The sequence below is a fragment of the Crocodylus siamensis genome, chromosome 7, assembly GCF_052110815.1.
Source record: "Crocodylus siamensis isolate JL-2025a chromosome 7, ASM5211081v1, whole genome shotgun sequence".
Taxonomy (NCBI): Eukaryota; Metazoa; Chordata; order Crocodylia; family Crocodylidae; genus Crocodylus; species Crocodylus siamensis.
In genome coordinates this window covers 96,614,973-96,636,169 of record NC_143401.1, presented here as the reverse complement: position 1 = coordinate 96,636,169, position 21,197 = coordinate 96,614,973, and the positions used below count along the sequence as shown (strand labels likewise).

Below are 21,197 nucleotides of genomic sequence, written 5' to 3'. Positions count from 1 at the left end.
CAGGCGAGGGAACAAGTGTGAGGAAGCACCTTCAGTCTGCTGGCAGGGTGAGGGGGAGCTCGGCTGGGGTCAGGGAAGGAAGAAAGGAAGCGTGGAGACGTGCCATGCTGCCCAAGGTATTTATTACATGAACACAGGAGTCGCTCCCTTCCCTCCACGCCGCGCGTCTGAGGCTGCACCAACAAATACGACCGACTTCCCGGTGGAACAGGCTCTTAGCAGAACTTGCTCTTCTTAACCAGGGGGAGGGTGGGGGCTCTCAGCTCTCATGGGTCCTTCTCTCAAAGCAAAATGATTTGTTATGCAGTTAGGAGGAGACTAAGCAGCAGCCCAGCGTCAGCTGGAAATGCGCAACCGAGAAAAACCCAACCGAATGGAGCCTCTGTACCAGCCAGGCCCTTGTCGCACACGTGCCGACTGCACGAGTGCTCTCAGCACTGCCCTTGTGCTTCATGCAACGTCCCAGGAGCATCGGGCGAACCCCCGCCCTCTGGCATTGCAGGCAGGCACTACTTATGCTGAAGGTATGGCACTAAAGTACGTTCCCTACTGCAGTGCATTGCTTTCTACACACAAACCGGGGAGCACGTTGCGAGACAGCCCCCGCCATGCTGAACCCGCTTGGATTTGGAAAGCAAACCTGACGGAAATCATGCAAACAGAAGGGGGGAAAGTGGAATTTGCTCATGCAAATGAGAGTCTGTGGCCTAAATCCTCTCCTCTCAGTGTGCTCCCTAGCGGCAAGTGTCAACTGGGAAGACGCACAGAATTGCTGCGGGCTGTGATCAAGTCAGGAGCAGTTACTGTCTCTGGGAATTACGTTAAGTCTGTTTCTCCCTTTTACATCCCAGAAAGGGTTAAGAGAGTATGTTTTTTAAGGTTGGGTTAGATGGTGTAGCCAAACAGCTGCGCCCAGGTGTAGCACTGGAGAAAGGGAGCAGAGGGGAGAGGGTTGTGGTTTCAGCTGAAGGCAAGCTACCACCCCCCGTCCACCTTCCTCCTCCAGGCTAAGGGATTTGATTAAATTAGGCTGTAAAGTGAATGAGCAGGTGTTCGAGAGTGCTTGGCCCCATCAGTGGCCAGGTCCCAGAGTGGCCAGGGGCCCTGTGGAGCCCGCTGGCATGTGAAGAACCGTCTTGAGCCCTTCTGGTGCAGGTAGACTGGAGGGCAGCAGGTGCAAACTGGGAAACAGGCACTGATTTACAAGGCCATGCGCACATGAGGGGCTGCACTAGCATTGCCCCGGGCATGCAAGTAGGTCGGAGTCTGCTTAAACTGCAGTAAAAATGGAAGAGCTTTATCATCTGCTACAGGAGGCTTTGCCCACTGGCACTCCCTGCCTTCAGCTCTTCTGTTACAACACCCAGCATCCCAGGCTGTGTGTGTGCTGCCACCTACACATCTCCCTATTTCTAAGCCACTGCCTGCCTTCACAGCAGCCTTCTTCCCACAGAAACTCCCCTTAAAAGATGCAATCAGCAGCATTTGGCCCCAGTTCCAAAAGGCAACTGCCTCCTGCCCACAAGTGCCAGGGGTGCTTGGCAAGGCAACAGAAGGACGGTCTGAGAGCAGACAGGACATGCAACCCCAGTGCCGTTTGCCCAAGCTGTGGGCACTGTCAATTTATGGCAGGCAGGGCTGTATTTTTCAAAGCAAGGGCAGTGCTGTAGTAAATATTTCTCTATATACTAATGGAAGGATTCCTGTTCTACATGGAGGCAACACTTAGGCTAAGGCTCTACGTACAAGTTGACAAGGGATCAGGTCAGCGTGAATTTAGGAGAACGGCCATTCTGGAACAAGCCCCTGCGCACGCGTCTATTCGGGAATGGGAGCGCCTCTTCAGCAGTGGATTGGCAAAACCACAGAAAGGCAATCCCATTGCAGAGTAAGTGCTGGCATGAGCAGTGCTCTGGAAAATCTGTGCAGACAGTCCTTTGAAAGGCTTGTCCTTGCCCCGCTGGAAACCAAGATACATACGGCTTCCTGGTGTTTCTGCAGCCGTGCTGGACCTGCGCCGATACAGCCCTGCTGTAAAGCTGTACTGAAGAGGAACTGGCCTGCGCCACCCCCCTTAGCACTGGGTGCAGCTGCAGCTCTTCCAACGGGGCATCGCTCCCAGCCTTCCTGTTTCCCTAAGCAGAGAAGCCACCGCTCACCCAGGCATCAGAGCCTCACCCAGGGGCATCTCTTTGTCAACAAATCTTTTCCACTGCAGCCTAGAACTGACGGATATGTTAGTGCCTGGTCAGGAAGCCCCTGAAGACCATGAGACTGTTCTACCGTCTCCTCCTCTCCTGGTGCCCACAGGCTGTACCAGGCAGTTGTTGCAGCAAATCTAGTGCTAGGGTGGATAGAAAGCACCACCACATGAAAATGGTGAACCAGAGTTTCCAGATTTCTTTTCAACACAGAGGCAGGGATGTGTTACATGTTACATACACTCAAGCTCGCTGCATTTGCGGTCCGCATGGGTTTCCAAAAGGGTAGGCTATAAACACTCCTCCCCTCCCCAACCTTTTATAAGCAGCACAATGTCTGCGTCCATCTTTGATAGAGACAGGCTTTTTATAGTGCAGAAATAAAGCAACTTTCATCCTCTTAACTAGGGGGAGGGATACCAGCACATCCAGGTAGGGCACACATTAAAAACAGGGTGGGTTGAAAAAAATACCACCAAGCTAAACCGTCCAGCCTCCGCTCCCATCCACACCCCTCAAGTGCAACGTGCACAGGAGGAAAACGCTCTTGCTACTTTGGTAACTTGACTCCCTTCTCCCCCCCTGAACAAAGCTCCTTGTCCAGGTATGGGGCTGCTACGCTGACTACACAATACTGCTGCACTCCCTTCTACGCACAAGTGCCTAACGCAGGGGCAGGACTTGGTTCTTAGCAGTGGTCTGAACAAAACCCAGTACTGAAAAGGAAAAAGCACCAGGTGACACCCGTCCCCAAACCCACCTGGCCCCCGGGAGGCGCACACATGGCGCTTACAGCGACAGCAGCCAACAGGAAAGCCGGCGGCGTTAATGGTGTAATGCTGGAGTGGAACGAGGAGCTGTGGAAGCCAACGGCTGCTCAGAGACCTGCTAATGCCAACATCCGGATATAGTTTATTGTCCTCTCATCGAGTGCATTCATAGAGAACATGGACTCTAAACAAGTTACCGAGGAGCATGGGAGGACTGGCCAGCCGCTGCACTAAGCATGTGCTATGGAGGTTAGTGTTAGCATTAACCAATGGAACAAACTGGGGATGAAGGGGATCGGGAAGGGGACCCAGTGAAACCTCAGCCCAGCCAGCAATCCAGAGGATATCACCATACATTTAAATAAATAATTCTAGGGGTACTGTGCACCTCCTCAATGCGTTTTGCCCAGAGATGGATAAAAAGCAAGAGGTTGCGTCTGGCTGACAACAGATAGTCCCTTTGCTTGGCTGTGGGAGAAAGGAGGAAGCCGCAGCTTCAGCTCTTACAGAGAGGACGCAGCCTTGTAAACCTTGAGAGGACAAGCAAGCGCGGGCAAGCCAGAGCACGCAAGCGTGCCTGCCCCCACCCCGGGAACTTGCTTTGAGAGGAGCAAGGGTTATTAAACCAGACCCTAAAAGAACAATTGTCTAGTACAGGCACAGCCAGCAAGGGGCTGCTTCGTTCTAAATCCATGCAGGACCAACTACAGCTGAGCCACGAATGCTCCAGCCAGGCAGCCGCAGTCCAGACCCCACACATCAGGCTACAGATTCACGCGCCGCTCCTGCTATGCTATTCCTTATAAAAAATAAAAATAAAAACAACTTAAAAAATCCCCCAAAATGAACAGGCCAGTGCGGGATGCTTCCTGCTGACCCACAGCCGGGACCTAAAGCGGCTCTGCTATGGATTCCCAGGGCTCAGATGCTCCCGGGTGGGGTGTAGGGCTCCCCAGCTAGCATCCCACTGGGTGGCTGGCAGCAGTCAGCTCCCTTCTGGCGAGTTCATTAAGCTGTTCCCTTTCTCTAGAGCAAGGGCTGTGGCCACAATATCAAAATTAGAGATGACAAAGAAAAGAAAAGAGGAATGGGTCATTCTGGAGAAGTTCAGGCCAATGTCCCCCCGCTAAAGTAACAACAATAATGATCGTCCTCATGTCCTCCTGTTCCTCCCCTCCTTGCTCAGTGACATTTGGGGCATGCTGGCGCACACGCACACACAGAGGCAGCTCCTCACAGACACCCGGATTCAGAAAAGCGAGTTTAGAAGTGGAGCGAGTCTCTGAAGAGACCCAGGACGCAGCCCAGGACTAGAAGGTTTTCCGGTGGATGGCGCGGGCTCCGTCTTCTTCATATTCCTTCTTTGAAACCCACATTTTCTTGAAGGTGTCTAGTGAGGCCAGGATGGAGCCCCTGGGGAGGAAAAGGCAAGCATGTGAGCAGCCTGGGACAGGCCAACAGCTCTCTGGGCCGCAAACTCCTGCTTGTTCTCTGCAGAGCAGACAGCCCCTGCCCCAGAGACCCAGTCAATCTGCCTCCCATCAGCTTTGGGACCCTACCGATTAATTTGCCAACCTGTCACTGTCCCCACCTGCTCCATGGGGGAGCCGAAGCCAGGCAGTCAGGAAAGACAGCGGTGTTATTCTACAGCCCCATACGCTGGACAGTGAAAAACCCAATACTCCTCTCGCTTCGGTCTGAATCCACAGCAACTCCTTGCAGTACCAGTGGGGAGTCAGGCCTAAGGGCACTTGCCTCAGAGACCCAGGATCTGCCCCTACCAATAGGCTGGCCATTAAAATACCATGCAACAGGGCAAGAGATGGCAACAAGCTCGCACAGTCAGTGAGGGGACAGACTGGTCCCTGGCTGCAGTCCAGCGTGGCTTTGCGAGGGACTACGGCCAGACGCACGGAACACAACACGGCTTTCACGGCTCTAGGCCCAGTGTACGGGAGTCGTGATGGAAGCACTGTTTTCTGAGCCTGCACTGCGCTACAAAGTGCTTTACGTACCCGATCCATGTGGAATATAGCCTCTCCTGAGGAGCGGATATCTGTAGGAGAGAGGGAGGCGCTTCAATTACTACCCTGCCAGGATGCCCACTGCTCCCCACATCTCTGAGATACCCCAGGTCTCCCCAGTATATCACATTAGGCAATCCTCCACCATCAGGTTACACTGCAAGGGGACCCCAATGGTAAGAGGTTTGTAGACCATGCCCCTGCATGAGGGCTGCGTGGTGGCACCTTGCCAACGAGATGCTGCTCAAGATCCTAAAAGAGCGCCTGGGCTGCTTCAGAGAGTCCAGCACCAGGTAGCCACCTCAGCCTTGCCTGTTATATGGACTCGGGGGGACACCAGACCAGGCCAAGGGGCAAAAGGGAGCCTGGAGGAGAGGGTGTGCCTACCCTTATTTTGACATCCTTGGGGGCCAGCTTCTTCACTTCGCTCAAGAGCCTGTCGCCGAAACCTGCGCAGAAGAGGAAAGGGGCTGTCAGCCTGGGCTGCTGAGTGACTACAGACACAGCAGGGCTTCATCCCACAGGCATCTGACGAGCAAGCCCTGCAGTCCTATGCACAGACATCTGGGAAGACTATGCAGCAAACGAGTCAGTTGATCCATGCACCAGAAATGCTGGGGCTTTGCTAGATGCTCTGTGTGGCATCTATTATGCCCAGCTCCCATCTCAGTTTGTCCCTGAGCACTACCCAAGTGCCGTTACTATGTGACCCACTGCATGGCACTGCAAGCAAGTCAACTCTCCGTAAATGTAGCAGACTGTTAGCTGGGATCAGGGGAGTCTGGGCATGTCAGAAGTCAAGATGTCCCTTGGAACAGATGCCACAGCTCCTCCTGCATATTTAAGGGAGCAATCCTAGAACAGAGGAGTGGAGGAGCAGAAAGAGCCTGGTTCAGGCAAGGTGAGGCCGGGGGCAGTGGAAAGGACACTGAGCCAGGAGAGAGCTTCACCCGGCACAGGTAGGAGCCAGACACCTCTGAAAGGTCTACAAGAGCCGGAGGAATGATCCAAAGGAAGGGAGGAGAGCGAGAGAGAGACAGACATGCAGAGGGGGAGGACTAGAGCTAACGAGATCAAACATGAGACTAGCAGGATTATCAGGGAAATAGGAAATTTCTTTAGGCCCCAGACCTATCATGGGTTAACACCAGTACAGCTTACTCTGGTGTACAAGACCAGTGTAACCTACACCAGTGACTGGAGCCAACAACCAGCTCTCCAGGGGCAGCTGCCAGAGCTAGTGCTGTTGCGGCACCTTGCTGCAAGGTGGCAGGGAGCCAGAATGGCTGGCTTGCATTAGCAGGGGTGGCCGACTGTGGCAGAGAGGGCAGGAAGCAGAAAGCCGAGCAGGAGACTGCCTCGGGGAAGGGGATCAGAGTGACAGAGGGCCCGGGGCTAATCTGCAGCCCACCAGCAAAGAAGGTTGGTCGTCTTTGGCATAGAGCAAATGGCAGTCCTAGGATAGGAGTCGACACACGACACTTTCCCAGGAGCATTACAGCAGTTCGCAGCACATAGGCAAGGCAGAGAGATGGGAGCAAGGACCTTTGAAGAGCGTGGAGCCGCCAGACAGCACGATGTTGGAGAAGAGCGTTCGCCTCAGGTCCATGTCAGATTTCTGAATGGCGAAGACCAGCACCTCGTGGAGCCCTTCGCATTCCTCTCCGATCAGGTCCGGCCGGAACAGCAGCTCTGGGGCTCGGAAACGGGCCGGGCCAATCTGCAGCCAACACCAGGGAACAAAGCATCCCGATTCAATTCTGTACCAAGGGTCCCACGTTTTGGAGCTTCTTAGCTGAAACTTCAGAGTAACAAAGTCTGAATGCTCATGTCTGGGCTCTGAACCGTTAGCCTGGTGAAGAGAGGGCTGCTCCCTTTAACACAGAGTAACCTGGAATCCTTTCCACTGTATAGCTCTGTGGCTCTAAAATTACTACTTCATGAGAGAAAAAACAGATAAAATGATTTGTCCAAGGCCATTCAGCCAGTCAGCAGCAGAGCTAGGACCAAGAGCGGAGTCCAGATTCCCTAGTTAAGTCTGATATCTTAAGCAAGACCCTGTACCTCCTCTCTCTAAGACATCACCAGGAAGGTTTTACCCTTTAGGAGCCTCTCGGTTACTCCTCAAAACGATCATTACCTGCACCACTAGAGAAGTTCAAAACCACATCTAGAATTGCTCCTGGATTTGCGCTGAGCTGATGCCCACTCACCCTGTGTGCCTGCCCTGCCTGGAAGTTCACCAGCACGGACCCCTGCACTGTGGAGCACCTGGATCTCAGGCTCACTAGTTTTACTGCAAATCAAACACCATTAACTGGGAACCACGTTTTGACTGATCACTGAGATTCTGGCAAGAGCTGCAACCCAAAGGAGGAAGCCACACTCAGGCAAAAAACTTAAAGTGTCCTGAATGGTTCCTGTAGCTCTTTAAAGAGGTAAGTCAGGTAACTCTTCTAGCCGGTTAGAAGAAATCCTTTTCCACCTGCAACCATGTTCTATCAAGAGATCCCACCACAGCCAGGGGCAGCAAGAAAACAGAACTCCCTGTGAGCCATCACCCAGCACGTGTCCTTACAAACCTCAATAGTGCTTCCATCCGGTAGGTAGTACTGGGCTTTCTCGGTCTCCAATGTCTCGTCCTTCTGCGGGTTTATTGACAGGTAACAGGCACGCTGCAGGGAAAGAGGAGCAGGAAGAGGAATGCTGGTCAGGACATTTCCAATAAACTCTTCTGTTGAAAGAAAATGAGGGACTTTTGGATAAAACCCCCAGGATTTTCTCTGGAAGAAGAGAAATTCCAGCAACATTTTCTACCAGGAAGCCACATTTCCTTTGGGGCCCCACCTGAACTGAAACACATTAGTCTATGCCAAGCCACTGCACAGTGCTTGTGGCAGTCAGTTCTGAGTAACTCATGCCCCCATGGGCTTTCTGCCCCAGCTGGACCAAGTTTGCAGCGGTCAGCACAGCTATGTTGCCGTAGGGGCTCACAGAATACGTGCTCCAATGGATTTTTCTGCTGTTTTTATTCTGCAAGAAGTTTTGCTGCTTTGACTTTGTGCTGATCTGGGCCATGCACAAATGTGAATCTCTCACCGCTATGTTTCTATCACCTCTGAAGGGTCACTGGAAAGGAACTGGAGTTCACTGCAAAGCAAAAACATCCTGACTAGACAGGCTGAAGCCTTCTTACAACTATTTCCCTCTCTCTGAAACCCCTGACATGCCCTGCCCTAGAAGGTCAAATAAGTGACAACTGTTTTGTGCTGTGAGACTGAAAAGGCAGCAGCTTGGGGTTCTCTCTCTGCCTTTGGGTGCTGAGCCTTTGCAGGGAGGAGGGGTCATGTTTTCAAGCTTGTCTTTAGAACAACAAGCACTAAAAGCTTATTTTTTAAAACAGAAGCTGAGATTGTTATGTCATCACTCGTCTCCTAGAGCTGGGGCTTTACGTAAATCAGCATCGTGAGACCCAGAGAAGCAAATACAGTTCTCTAGTATTGCTCTCTGGCCACTGGAAATGCCAGTCCACAGGCTGCTGAAGAGAGACGGTGTGGAAGTCTCCCCCCATTCTGAAACCAGCTCTGACAAATTAGAAGCAGCAGCAGGTGGTAAGATTAACTCCCCATGTTTGGTCATTGAGCTGAAACTCATCCAAGGACTTGAGATAAAGGAGCAGCTCTGGTAGCATTTTACTCCAGGTCTCTGAGTAAAAACAGATCATCCCATCGCTACCCCTCACTAGCAAGACATCGCAAGCAGAAAGCAATCCCCAATTCCCCCAAGACTGACTCAGAAATTTCAAGGATTGACCCTGCGTGCACGCATGTGTGATCTCAAGGACTGTGCTGGAAAACCAATCAAGGAGAGTTCTCTCCACCTGAGAGCTGTTCCCCTCATGCTAACCTAACCAACAGGGCTTAATCACAACATGAAGACCCTCTGTGAGGAACAGGAGAGTTCAAGTTCAGTGGCCCACTTTGGGGGCAGGGAACACACTGTGCCCTCTCTGCTAAGGGGCCAGTTAGGACTGCTTCTCATCCCCCTTTCACAGAGGGCATAGAAATTAACCGCAGGCAGGGGAAACACCAAGAAAGCCAGGCACCTCTTTGATGGTCTTGACGATCTCGAACTCCGACGTGGTGTGGAAGTCGTAGCCTTCTTTCCGAAGATAGAGGCGAAGGAAGCGGGAGACGTCGCGGCCGGCGATGTCGATCCTCATGATGGAGTGAGGCATTGCGAAGCCCTCGTAAATAGGGACGGCGTGAGTCACGCCATCCCCGGAGTCCAGCACCACCCCCGTGGTTCTGCCCGTTGCGTAGCTACAGCAAAGGGGGGAGGATCACATTCCAGAGCAAAAAAATGCTAGTGGGCTTCACAAGGATTGACAGCGGACCCAACCCAACAGAGACCCTGACCATACTACCCCCCACCACACGCACTCAGAATTTTAGACGAAACCTGATTTCTCCCCGTGCTACTGTTGTGTTTGAAACAAGGCAGCAGACAAAAGCAAAGCTATTTGCAAAGCTTCCTGCTCAAAACAGATTGAGAACATCCTGCTTCAAGAAATCATGCAGTGGAAGTGCTTGTAGATGGACTGGAGCAATCATTTCTGGCCAAGCTACTCAAACACCATCACCTGCTCACAGTCCCCCACCTCAGGGCCATCCTTTTGATTGGGCTGAAGGGAACAACTTGTCTCACCCAGCTCTCACCCCTCCACTAATTAGTGCGTGCTATTAGTAGGCAGCACAAGCCCCGAGTTCTCCTCACCCGGGAGAGTGGCTGTTAACACCAGGCCATACAGAGAGGTTCATGGCTCTGATTAGATCACCTCCCCTCATGGCAGCAGTTTAGTCAAGGTGCTGGGCAGCTGCCTGCATTTTAGCCACTGCAGACCCCTGCTCTGGGCAGGTCTAGATCACATGGTGGTAAAAGGGTAGCAAGCCAGGACAGCTGTTTACACTCATGCTCCCACGGGTCAAGCTAGGGGGAACCTGCAGCTACTCAATGCCCTGCTCTGGCCCAGCCCTACCCAGTGGGGCCTAGATGGGGAAGCTGAGCCTGCTGGAGCCTAAGGAGACTCTGGGTCTTCTGGGTCTGGCAGTGGTGACCCCTGTTTTTGGATCCAGAGGTCTGACGTTTAATTCTCATTGCAAAGGGTAGGTTTTACAGGGAGCTGAAGTGTGTGCACCTCACACGAACAAGGCCTGGGAAGTGTGGGGCTCTAAAGAGCTGGTGTAGGCACAGCCTAATGATTCAAAGGTTTCTAACTCCCCCAAAAGCATCACAGGTTCATCCCCTGCAACACAACCAGACATTTCAAGAGCAACCTCCCAAAGGAGCAGTTCCCAGGACAGCCTCATGCTCATGTTCCTCCCCTTCTGGCTGAGCTGTGGCGAGAGAGCAGGTACTTACAGGCTGAGCACAGCTTGCATGGAGATGAACAGCGCTGGGACGTTGAAGGTCTCAAAGAAAACCTCGGCAGCTCGCTCTCGATTCTTACGGGGGTTCAGGGGAGCCTCCGTCAGGAGCACAGGATGCTGGATTAGAAAGAGAGCAGAGCTCAGCTCAGCAACCCGGTTGAGGAGTTCGCTGCCTGGTTCTTTGGACACCTCTGCACTGCCTCTATGGAGAGAGGCATGTCCCACCCCCCTGCTCCTACTCAGTGCATGTCAGAGCCTGGAAATTCAGCAGTGAAACCAGGTTAATGCACCCTGGGCATGCATCAGGGAGCAGATGAGACAAAGGCCTGACAGCAGCTACAGGCATGTGCTCAGGACCACACTAAAGTGGCTATACTTCTGGATTATGGGGCTTTGGCATGAATGACAGCACGCAAGTGTCCTGTTGCCCTTCACTCACCACAGAGGCCAGCTAGGCACAGCCTTTGGATGCCCAGGCAGTGATCAGAGGGCAACACCGCTCTCTCAGCCCGAAGCCCTAGATGAGTCTGGGTAACTGGAAATAGGTCTGAGAACAACTCCTGTTCATCCATTTTAAACTACTGGGTAAAAGCAGCAGCCCAGAGGTGAAAGACTGCAGAGGAGGGAGGACTTCCACCAGAGCTCTGTCAAGCTGCGAAACCGCCTGGGAGGGTGGAAACACCTCAGGACCTGGGGCAGATAAAGCTGGACTGGGTGAAGTCCAGGGAACAACCGTGCCCTGTCAGAGATGGACAAGATGATCTAATGGGTCTTTTCCCCATGCGTCTGCTCAAAGCCATGTCACTATGTTTCCAACAGAGCTGGAAAAATACAACAAGCCCTGACTAGGTCTCCTCACTCACTTCAGTCCTCATTTACTAGCATTGGCTGCAGATTTGCAACAGAGGCAGAACAGGAAAAGTTAGAACTCCTGCCCCATCAGGGACGCATTAACGTGCGAATGCAGAGCATGAACGCTGGATCTTCAGGCAAGCTGTAACTTTAGATTACTCAAGGCTTCTGGTCAGGTACTTCTCCAACAATGTATTACAATAAAATGATAATGCCTGACTTAATGCCCAACTTAATTACATAGGCACGTTCAGAGCTTCTGCTGAGAAGAGCAAAGGAAAGATGCCAGAGCCTAGACGCCCTGACGCTGTACTCGGCGAGCTCTGGGCCCATGTGAAATGCAGCAGCTCACCTCCTCCGAGAAGGTCTGAAGCTGGTCTTTTGAATACACGTACTGCCAAATGCGCTCCATGTCATTCCAGTCCTTCACGATGCCATGCTCCATGGGGTACCTGATTGAGAGGAGGCCTCTGTGCTCCTAGCAAACAAAAAAACAAGACCACAGAGATTTCCAAACAAGCTCGGCACCATCTGTTAGGCAGTGACATCACCGCGCCTCTGACAGACGGATCTGCTTGTCAGAAATCCCACTGCATGACAACGAGATGCTGTATTTAAAGAGGCCGAAAGGAATTTTAAAGGGCAAGGACTGTACATTAGTTACAACCTCCCTTCCCACAGATATTTGCCCAGGATAAAGAAGAGATTTTCTCTCTAATATATGCTAATCATATCCTGACTCCCGATTTTGCAGTGGGGATTCCTGCAGGGAACTCCACCACAGAACTCCTCCTGCTGCTCCACAGCTATCAATGAACTGGTGCATTAGCTTCCTGATGGAAAGCTGCAATGGGGATCAAACTGGGTTTTTACAAGAGACCAATTTCAGCCCTAAACAAGTCCATTTGGGAGGGCACAATCGGGAATCCACACAGTCCAGGAACCGTGCAGCAGCCTGTGGGGAAACACAGGCCTCTTGCTTGGTTCCTGGCTTGGCCTGGGAAGACCCAAGGTGAGGCAAGATCTGGATTTTAAGGGTCCTGAACACAAGGAGTGCAGGTGCAGACAAACAAAGCCCCATCACCTGCTCTGCCTCAAGAGGCACAAATACAGATGTGCAGAGGGGCTGCAGGCAGTCACTCATCTCCAGGAACCTGCTCCCAAATCTCAGGAGCACGTCACTCCTCTGGCAAGGACCGCAGCTGTCCTGTCGCCCCGGGCACGTGTCCAGAAGTGAATGAATGCCACCAAGAGTTCAAGATTTCATGGGAGTTCAGGGAGATGGGAGTAATTCAGCACACTGGTTTGAGGCTGAGATGCTAAGCTGGAACTGCCCCTTCTCAGGAAGTATCACAAAGCCCTCAATAACCAGGTCTGATAAAGACACAGAGGAAAGGCACCTCCATAAGCAAACCAAAACAGCATCCTTTAGCCAGCCTAGGAATGTGGACAGTGAAAACAGGTGCCAGTTTCTGAGCCACTGTAACACCTTTTAGTGAATCATGCAATGGCACTGGGCTTAGGGGTTGGAGGGCACAAACGGCAGCTTGGACTGGACTGAGCATGAGTTTCTTCCTTCCCACTCCCCCCCCCCAATGCCACAGACTTCTATCCTACCTGCTGCACCTCCTGCGCACGCAGAGCGAGAGGTAAATGCAGCAAATATGTTTCCTTACCTCTGCTTTTGGCCCGATGAAAATGTCTCCTTCTAAAGCACCAGCCATAACACGCACGTGCTTTGGTCTGCCCACACTGAAAGGGAGATTATAGATGTTAGTGCTTCCCATGCTGTACTTCTTCTGTGCCCAAACACTAACCTCCAGGCTGCTCTCTTCTCTGGGAAGCAATTTCTACTCCCTACCCACCCTTCTCTCTCCCCCCACCCCTTCCTTGTCTTTTGTATTCATATTTCTCGCCTTATACTGTACTCTGCTTTCTGCACATCCTTCCACAGCATCAGATGAAATAAACTCAGGTTCACAAAAGCTTGTTCTCTCTCTATACATATTTCTATTTATTTATATACATTTATACACACACAAATATATATTTATGTATATATACACATATACACACACAGAACAAATAAGATACATATATATTTTATTTAACTAGTCTAAAAAGATGCACATTTATACTGTCCTATGACTGACTTCAGACTAATGTAATGACCTCTCTGTGCTCGTGGAAGGGACCAGGACACCCCCGTGTGAGCATGTCAGAGAGCTCTTTTGTGCACAGAGGTCCAAGCACTTGGGATCCTCTTGCAGGTAACACTCTCACTGACCTCCTTTAAAGTTGTACAGGAGCAAGGACAATAGCGAGCTGAGACTGAAAACAAAGGTGGGCGAAAGTTAATTCCACCTTTGGCTTCCAAGTGCACTGTTTAGTCTTACAACTTTTCAAGCAAATTCAGAATATTGAGGCGCTACATGATAATGAATTAACAGGGCCAGCAACAGCCTCCCATCTTTCCAGTCTCTCATTTTACTTGCAGGCTATTCTTCCCCTCCACATACCACACAAATAGTCCAGTACACACCAAGCACCCAACAAAATCAGGAGAGTACGTACTAGTTTGGAAAACAGTACTTCGGTATTTGATCCCCTGCAAAACCTGCTTTAATCACACCTGAGCCCTGTGGGAGGAACAGAGAAGGGAAAAAAAAATAGTAACTCTGTTGAATGATTCTTCATTTCATTGTAACGGACTCTGTGCTCACAACCATTTATTATGCCATTTGCTTAAGTACAGTGGAACCAGCCCTCTCCCTCTGTGCCAGACTCCACTGAGGATTCGTGGCCAACTCTTGATATCAAAAGATGCATGAAATTCAGAGGACCACGAGAGGGTGCAAGTGCCAGCACATGCTGACCATGCCTTGTTCTCCAGGCCCGAGCGCAAGAGCTGGAGAGTGCCATCAAATGCCATCAGCGCATCCAGCCATCACCTCTGCACATAAGAAACCCCAAGCTGTCAGGGCCATCTAGAAAGAGACATTTCTACTGCTACAGCATCACAAGCATGCTGAAGTCTTGACCAACTCCCAGCCCCAGAGGATGCCCAGTTTCATTTGAACAACATATAGCTAGAGGAAACAGCAACATGGAGCAAAAGAGGCAGGCTTGAGCCAAAACCTCGTCAAGGGTTAAATGCTTCTTGGAAGGGGAGACAAAGGCTTACAGGCCTCTCGGGCACACCACGGAGGAAAGGCTGGAGATATGGGCGATGGAGACAGGAAGGGATCTTCAGTGGAGCAAGGCCACGTGGAAGACAGGAAAAACGGAGTTGGACAGGGCTTTGGAAGTAACGGGGCTCCAGGATCAAAAAGCAAGGCAGTTCCAGACAGGGTAAAGCCTCTGGGCAGGTGACGATTTAAAGTAGTTGTGGGGTGGATAGTGTGGCACCAGGAGAGGAGCAAGGCTGGAAGCAGAGCCGCACCACAGCAACAGCACGGAAAGCAGGTAAAACCCAGCACAGAGCATCTCCTGGATGGGTGGCCGATCTCACCCCATCCACCACTTCCCCTGCCACTGACAGCAGCTTCTTCTTCCCCGCTTCCTCCCTCTGTAGGAAGAGCATCTTGAAACAGTGAGTGGCCTCGGGGGATCTCCCAGGCTCTTCTGCAAGGGCAGAGCCTCACACTGAGGCCTGTTCACTGAAGCAAGAGGCTTTGTGGATGAGGACAGGGTGCAGCCATTACACTGCAACCAGAGGGGAGCTGTGAGCACATGCCGGAGTGAGTGACGAATAACGGGGTGCTTGTGGAGACTGCAGCGAGCGGTTTGTAAGCCAGGAGGGCTGTTCTGAGAGCCACAGGGGATTCCAGCTAACACAGCGCTCCCGATCCCTGCAGCACCCAGCCAAGGGGGGCACCATCAGTATCCTCACTATACAGCTGGAGACACAAGCCAGTCTGTCCAAAAATACTCAGCAAGTCAGCGGCAGAGTCCAGCACCCTTCCTAAACCATGCTGGCTCAGTCATGCCCTTCACAGGAGCCCTGCTCACAGCAGTGGGCCGAGAGTCGTCCGCAGATCACTACTTGCAGACAGAGGAACGGCCTGTGCAGTAGGAAGGGTCTTTCTTTCTCTTCTCTCTGCTAGCACACAGAGTGGCATGCCGAGTTCCCTCCGTGCTAACTTGAGGGCTACGTGCCTGGCAGGGAGACAGTTTTGTCCTCTGTTATCCACCGTAGCTAACGCCGGATAAATGCAGCAGCGCCACCTCCTCCAGCCACGCTGCTGCAGTCTAGATAATGACTCAACTCCTTGCCACCTCGGCCTGCTCTGGGGGACCAGTTTATGACGAACAATGATGCTCCTATTTAACGCTGGATCGGAAACACCCTGCAGCCAGGCCGAGCTCGCCGATCACATCCTGGGGAGGCTCCAGCCTGCTATGTGTTTGTAACTGAAAAGTTCCAAGTCAGCTGAATGCATTTGTTCTTCAGAAACCTAAACTGGAGCTCAATGGAGACTAGTCTTGCAGGACAGGACCCAAATGCAGTAGTTACTTCAAGGACCCTGCAACCACCTGGTCACAACTGTTCCCCATCTGCTGTATAAAAAGAGCAGACGGTGTTTCCCAGCCTGGTTAGCTTCTCCATAAAACACTTCTTCAAAACCAAGCTGCATTTGTTTGCTTCAGACCCTTGGATCTACATAATCCTTTTCACAGTCCCTGTAGAGCCCCTCAGAAAAGGACATTAGTGGTAAAAAAGACCCCATCAGATTACAAATCAGTTCTGAAAGAAATAACTGGGGGGAGAGGGCTTGTTGCCCTGGAGAGCAAAAATAAATGGTTCTCCCTCGCCCCCTTTCCATAGTAGTGCAGCTTATTAAAACCTAAATTCCTTCCTCCTTTCACCACTTATACCAGCACCACTCACCTGTTTAGTCTGATAAAAAAACCCTAAAGTTTTAAAATCTGTGAGAATAATTTAATCAAATCCCTCTGTCTATATTACCACACTGTTGTTGGACTGCTCCACTTTGCAGGGGGGTTACGAAAATTCACTGAGAGACTGAACAGCATTTTCTCCACAGGAAGACATAAGAACAAGACCTGCCTTTTACTGGGTCAGGCCCTAGGTCCATCTCGCCCCGTCTTCCATCTCTCAGTGGTAGAGAGCAGATGCTGAGCAGGAGAATGAACTGGGCCTGACCAGGGTTTTTTCTACTGTTCCTCCCTCGCTTACAGCCTTCAGCATTTAAGGCGTGTACATTCAGACACTCACACCTTCTGTGGACTTTGTTCTTACACTATCAAGAAACAATAGCTCGTAATGACAAATCAGCTGCCTAAAATAACAGTGTTCAGGTTACAGAGACACACTATACCCCTCTCGCGCAGCTAATGCAGGTGGAGACAACCACAGAGGTCAGTGCATTTGCACCAACTTAGCCCAGTGGGTCTGACCCCCATCCTCAGTTTGGCTTTATGTTCTCCATGGCCCAACCCATCAACTTCAACCAGGGCTCCCACCGGATGCCCATTTTGCCAGGAAGATGCTGCACCCAATAGGTAAAACTCATTTTGGAAAGACTTGGTGCTCCTTGCTGAAGACCTGAGGCTGACAGCACAGCTCACTAACGCAGAATGCATCAGCAAGACATGTCAGTGGCATTGATTGCTCACTACTTCCTGGCAGTGCTCAGATACTAGAACTGGACTGGAAGCAGAGCCAGTCCGTATCCCCCTGCTTTATTTTTCCCCCTTTGTAAAGCTGGGTTAATGCCCACTGTTGTAAAGCGCTTTACAATGGAAAAAAGACACTGAGGAAGAGTGCAGAGTGGCAGCCCATCCTCTGCACTGCTTCCACATTCTCCCTCTCCTAGCTCATGGACAGCACTGAAACTGCAACGTCACGCCAGGCTCTGAGCTGGGAGCCATGCCAGGAAAGAACGCTGGCCCCACAATGTAACCAAAGCAAAGATTTCTTTCGTTTGCAGGGGATAAAAATTCCCCATGTGATGTGCCCAGGATAGAGCAGAATCAGACCTGGATAGCCGCTACATGTCCCTTCATCCTTAGCCCCTCACTGTGGCATTGGAGTGTCTGCACTGTGCTGACCGACGACATGGTCTCTGGGGCCTTTCACCCTTGAACTAGCAAGGGTTTTACCCTAGTGGGGAAAAGTATTGTTATCCTGTTTTTACTGAGGACAGCTCAAAGCTCAAAGAGGATACGCAACTTGCTCAAGCTCATCAGAGTGCATAAAAGAATAAGGAAAAAAGGAACCAATCTGTTAAGTCTAGATTTGCTTTCAAAGACAGTGATGCGTAGTGCTGGGAACCCTGCTCTGATTACTGGACAACATCGCTGCACTGATCTCCAAGAGAAATGCCAGGTGGAGGAGCAGACACCAGCGCTGCATCTCTGGCAGGACCCACAATAGGTTTTCTGAGATGCGCAAAACAGGAATCTTGACTTCCAGTGGGCCACGGCAACCCCAAAATACACCTGGACACATGTCCGGGGAAGGCATGCTGGCAAAGAGGTGTGAGGGCACTTGCAATGGATTCAAGAAGGATGATTAGCAATACGAGCAGGAGTTGGCACCGGTTCAGCATTCCTGGCCTGGCCCCGCACGGTGTGAAGCCGGGAGGTATATGAGAAACAGGGTCTGCCTCGAGGACAGCCAGGCGAGCCATCCCACATGCTACTTGTTATTCCTGAAACCCTTTGCCCAAGGTGAGGCAGAAAGATGAGAGCGTGGGCGCAGCCCTATTTGGGACAGCAAGATCTGCTCCGGGCGTTGGCACGGGAGAGCCGAAGGGAGGAGACAGAGAGTGACTCACGGGGCTCAACAAGCCACCCTTCCACCCCCTCCTGCTCTGGTCCTTCCCTGAATAGTGCTGTTTGTTGCAGGCCTCGGCATCAGGGCTCGCCCAGGCCCTGAGGGACGGGCCCCGGAAGCCGCAGCTGCCCTGCCCGCGTGATGCTGACACGGCACCAAGGAGGGGAGACTCTGCCCGGGATCAAAGAGAAGCCTCCTGACCCGGGACCAGGCCATGTTAGTGGGGAGCCGGCATGGCTGGGGATGGAGCAGTGCATTCTGGGAGCAGTCAATTCCAGCAGCTGCTCCTCCCGCTCACTTGGAGATAGAACAGCGCACGCTGGGAGCAGCCACCCCAAGGACAGCACAACAGAGCAGTGCATGCTGGGAGGGGCCACCCCAGCAAGAGCCCGATGGAGCAGTGCATGGGAGGGGCCACCTCAGCGAGAGCACAACACGAAGCAATGCATGCTGGGAGGGGCCACCTCAAGGAGAGCACAAGGAGGAGTGCATGCTGGGAGGGGCCACCCCAGTGAGAAGACAACATGGAGCAATGCATGCTGGGAGGGGCCACCTCAGCGAGAGCACAACACGAAGCAATGCATGCTGGGAGGGGCCACCTCAAGGAGAGCACAAGGAGCAGTGCATGCTGGGAGGGGCCACCCCAAGGAGAGCACAAGGAGCAGTGCATGCTGGGAGGGGCCACCCCAAGGAGAGCACAAGGAGCAGTGCATGCTGGGAGGGGCCACCCCAAGGAGAGCACAAGGAGCAGTGCATGCTGGGAGGGGCCACCCCAAGGAGAGCACAAGGAGCAGTGCATGCTGGGAGGGGCCACCCCAAGGAGAGCACAACATGGAGCAGTGCATGCTGGGAGGGGCCACCCCAGTGAGAGCACAACATGGAGCAGTGCATGCTGGGAGGGGCCACCCCAGTGAGAGCACAACATGGAGCAGTGCATGCTGGGAGGGGCCACCCCAGTGAGAGCACAACATGGAGCAGTGCATGCTGGGAGGGGCCACCCCAGTGAGAGCACAACATGGAGCAGTGCATGCTGGGAGGGGCCACCCCAGTGAGAGCACAACATGGAGCAGTGCATGCTGGGAGGGGCCACCCCAGTGAGAGCACAACATGGAGCAGTGCATGCTGGGAGGGGCCACCCCAGTGAGAGCACAACATGGAGCAGTGCATGCTGGGAGGGGCCCCACGGCCCAGCGCCCATTGTCAAAAGGCAGACCACGGCCGGGGCACCACACCCCGAAGCCTGGACAATGACTGATAGCCCTCACGACCAATTAGCGCAAGGGCTCTCACCGGGGGGCGGGGCTCCCCCGCCTCAACCAGGGGAGAAGGGCAATGCGGGCGACTGACAGACGGGACACCCAATCGGAGGCTGTCAAAACACAACCCCACCCCGAAGCCGAGGACCCGTTTCGCTAGCAAGATAGGTTGCGCCCTCGGGCGGAGATTGGCAGGAGCGGGAGCCAATCAGGAGGCAAAACAAGCGGCCCGTGTGCGCCAAGCTCGGTTGACGCGTCGCTGTAGCCGGCGCCGGAGGAGGGGGGGAGGGGGGGCGGAGACCGCGATGACAAAGGGCGGCGATGCCCGCGCTCCCCCACCAGTCCCGCAGGGGCCGCCGGGCCCCGCACTCACGTTGTCGATCACGACGGGCTGGTTCGCGATCACGTCGTAGGACTCCATGGCCAGCACCCGCCGCACACACCAGCCGGGGAGCCACAGCCCGGGCCGCGGGGCGCATGCGCGAGGGACGCAGCGCCGCGCGGGGCAGCCTGGGAGCAGTCTTCATAAGAACGGAGCGGGGTATGCTGGGAAATGTAGTCCTGGGGTCGCAGGGCATGCTGGGACCCGTCTTCATGAGGTGGAGGAGCGTGGAGCATGCTGGGAAATGTAGTCGGGGCGTGGGTCATTCTGGGATCTGTCTTCGGGTGGGGAAGCGGAGCATGCTGGGTAATGTAGTCCTTGAGGGAACTGCGGGGCATGCTGGGAGCTCTTCTTAGGCAGAGGGCGGGGACCATGCTGGGAAATGTAGTCCTCTGGGCATGTGGAGCTGCGGGGCATGCCGGGAGTTGTAGTTCTGGGGCGGTGCATCTTGGGACTGGTAGTCCCTTGAAGGAGGCTCTTGGCCACAGCAGGCCTCTGGTGGCTTTAGAAGAAGACCAACGACAAACGTTCTGCGGGGCTGTGAACTAGGAGCCTCACGCCCAGGAGCAGCGAGGGGACAGCTGAGGGGCAGAAGAAAGGCGGCCTGATGGGTGCGACGTTGAGACCTTTAAAAAGCGGAGCAGGTCCTTGACAGCTATTCGACAAAGAGTCGGCAAGGGAGCCACAAGGATTATAAGGAGTCACGAGACCAATGGCACCCCTCGGCGCTGCCTGACTAGAAATGCTGCTGTCGGGGCAGGCCGTTGGTTTTAGCCTGAAGGGTCCTCAGGTGACTTGAGGAGCCTGATTCTGAATACGCACGTTCTTCTACGTCGTTGTGTGGGGCAGCGGGCTCCGCAGCCCCGGGTAGGTCTCCTCCTTCCACCGCCGCCACCGCCGCTGTTCTGCCTCAATATCGAGTGGTTGGACCTCAAAGTGGTGCATGCCTTGGCACCCTTGAAAGGATCTCACGAACCCCCCAGGGCACTGTGGCACCCCGGTTGCAAATCACTGGTTTATGAGAAAAAGGAAGGCGCAGCACTCAGATTGTGACTTCTGTGTGTCTTTATTGGCTATTTCCCTATCAAATCCCCTCTAAATAGCGTTTTTTTCTTTAGACTCTTCACATGGGTGTCCTTCCACACCTGTAGTTCAGTTGTTGACCATCTTTTAGGAGCACCAGGCTAAATAACAGCCCAGTCCAAGGCAGACCAGTGGAGTCCCAGTCCAGCTGAGGGCAGTGAAAGTGGTTGTGGGGCTGGGGGACAGGACTGGTGAGGAGAGGCCTAGGGAACTGGGCTGATTTAGTCTGGAGAAGAGAAGACAGAGGGGGATTTGATAGCAGACTCCACCTCCCTGCAGGGGGGCTGCAAAGAAGACAGAGCTGGGCTGGTCTCAGTGGGGGCAGATGACTCAGGCTGCAGCAAGGGAAGTTGAGGGTGGATATTAGGAAAACTTTCTCACCGGGAGCGTAGTAAAGC

General features: G+C 53.1%; 2 protein-coding genes across 2 annotated transcripts in view; one reads left to right on the top strand and one right to left on the bottom strand.

Moving 5' to 3' along the window:
• Window positions 1–103: 103 nt before the first annotated feature.
• ACTR1A (actin related protein 1A) lies at window positions 104–19,836 on the bottom strand. Its single transcript, XM_090057544.1, has 11 exons — window positions 19,708–19,836; window positions 13,851–13,915; window positions 12,953–13,028; window positions 11,629–11,754; window positions 10,417–10,541; window positions 9,101–9,317; window positions 7,578–7,670; window positions 6,541–6,715; window positions 5,383–5,444; window positions 4,987–5,027; window positions 104–4,384 (listed from the first exon to the last, which is right to left on the bottom strand). Exons 1-11 carry the CDS (start codon window positions 19,753–19,755, stop codon window positions 4,282–4,284), a joined length of 1,131 nt encoding a protein of 376 aa, XP_089913670.1. The 5' UTR covers window positions 19,756–19,836; the 3' UTR covers window positions 104–4,281.
• The window catches only part of SUFU (SUFU negative regulator of hedgehog signaling), a 127,292-nt gene continuing 125,847 nt past the window's right edge, over window positions 19,753–21,197 (top strand). The window contains exon 1 of the mRNA XM_090057542.1: window positions 19,753–19,875. Coding sequence (XP_089913668.1) covers window positions 19,754–19,875 — 122 coding nt within the window. The 5' untranslated portion in view covers window position 19,753. The remainder of the gene's footprint in view (window positions 19,876–21,197) is intronic.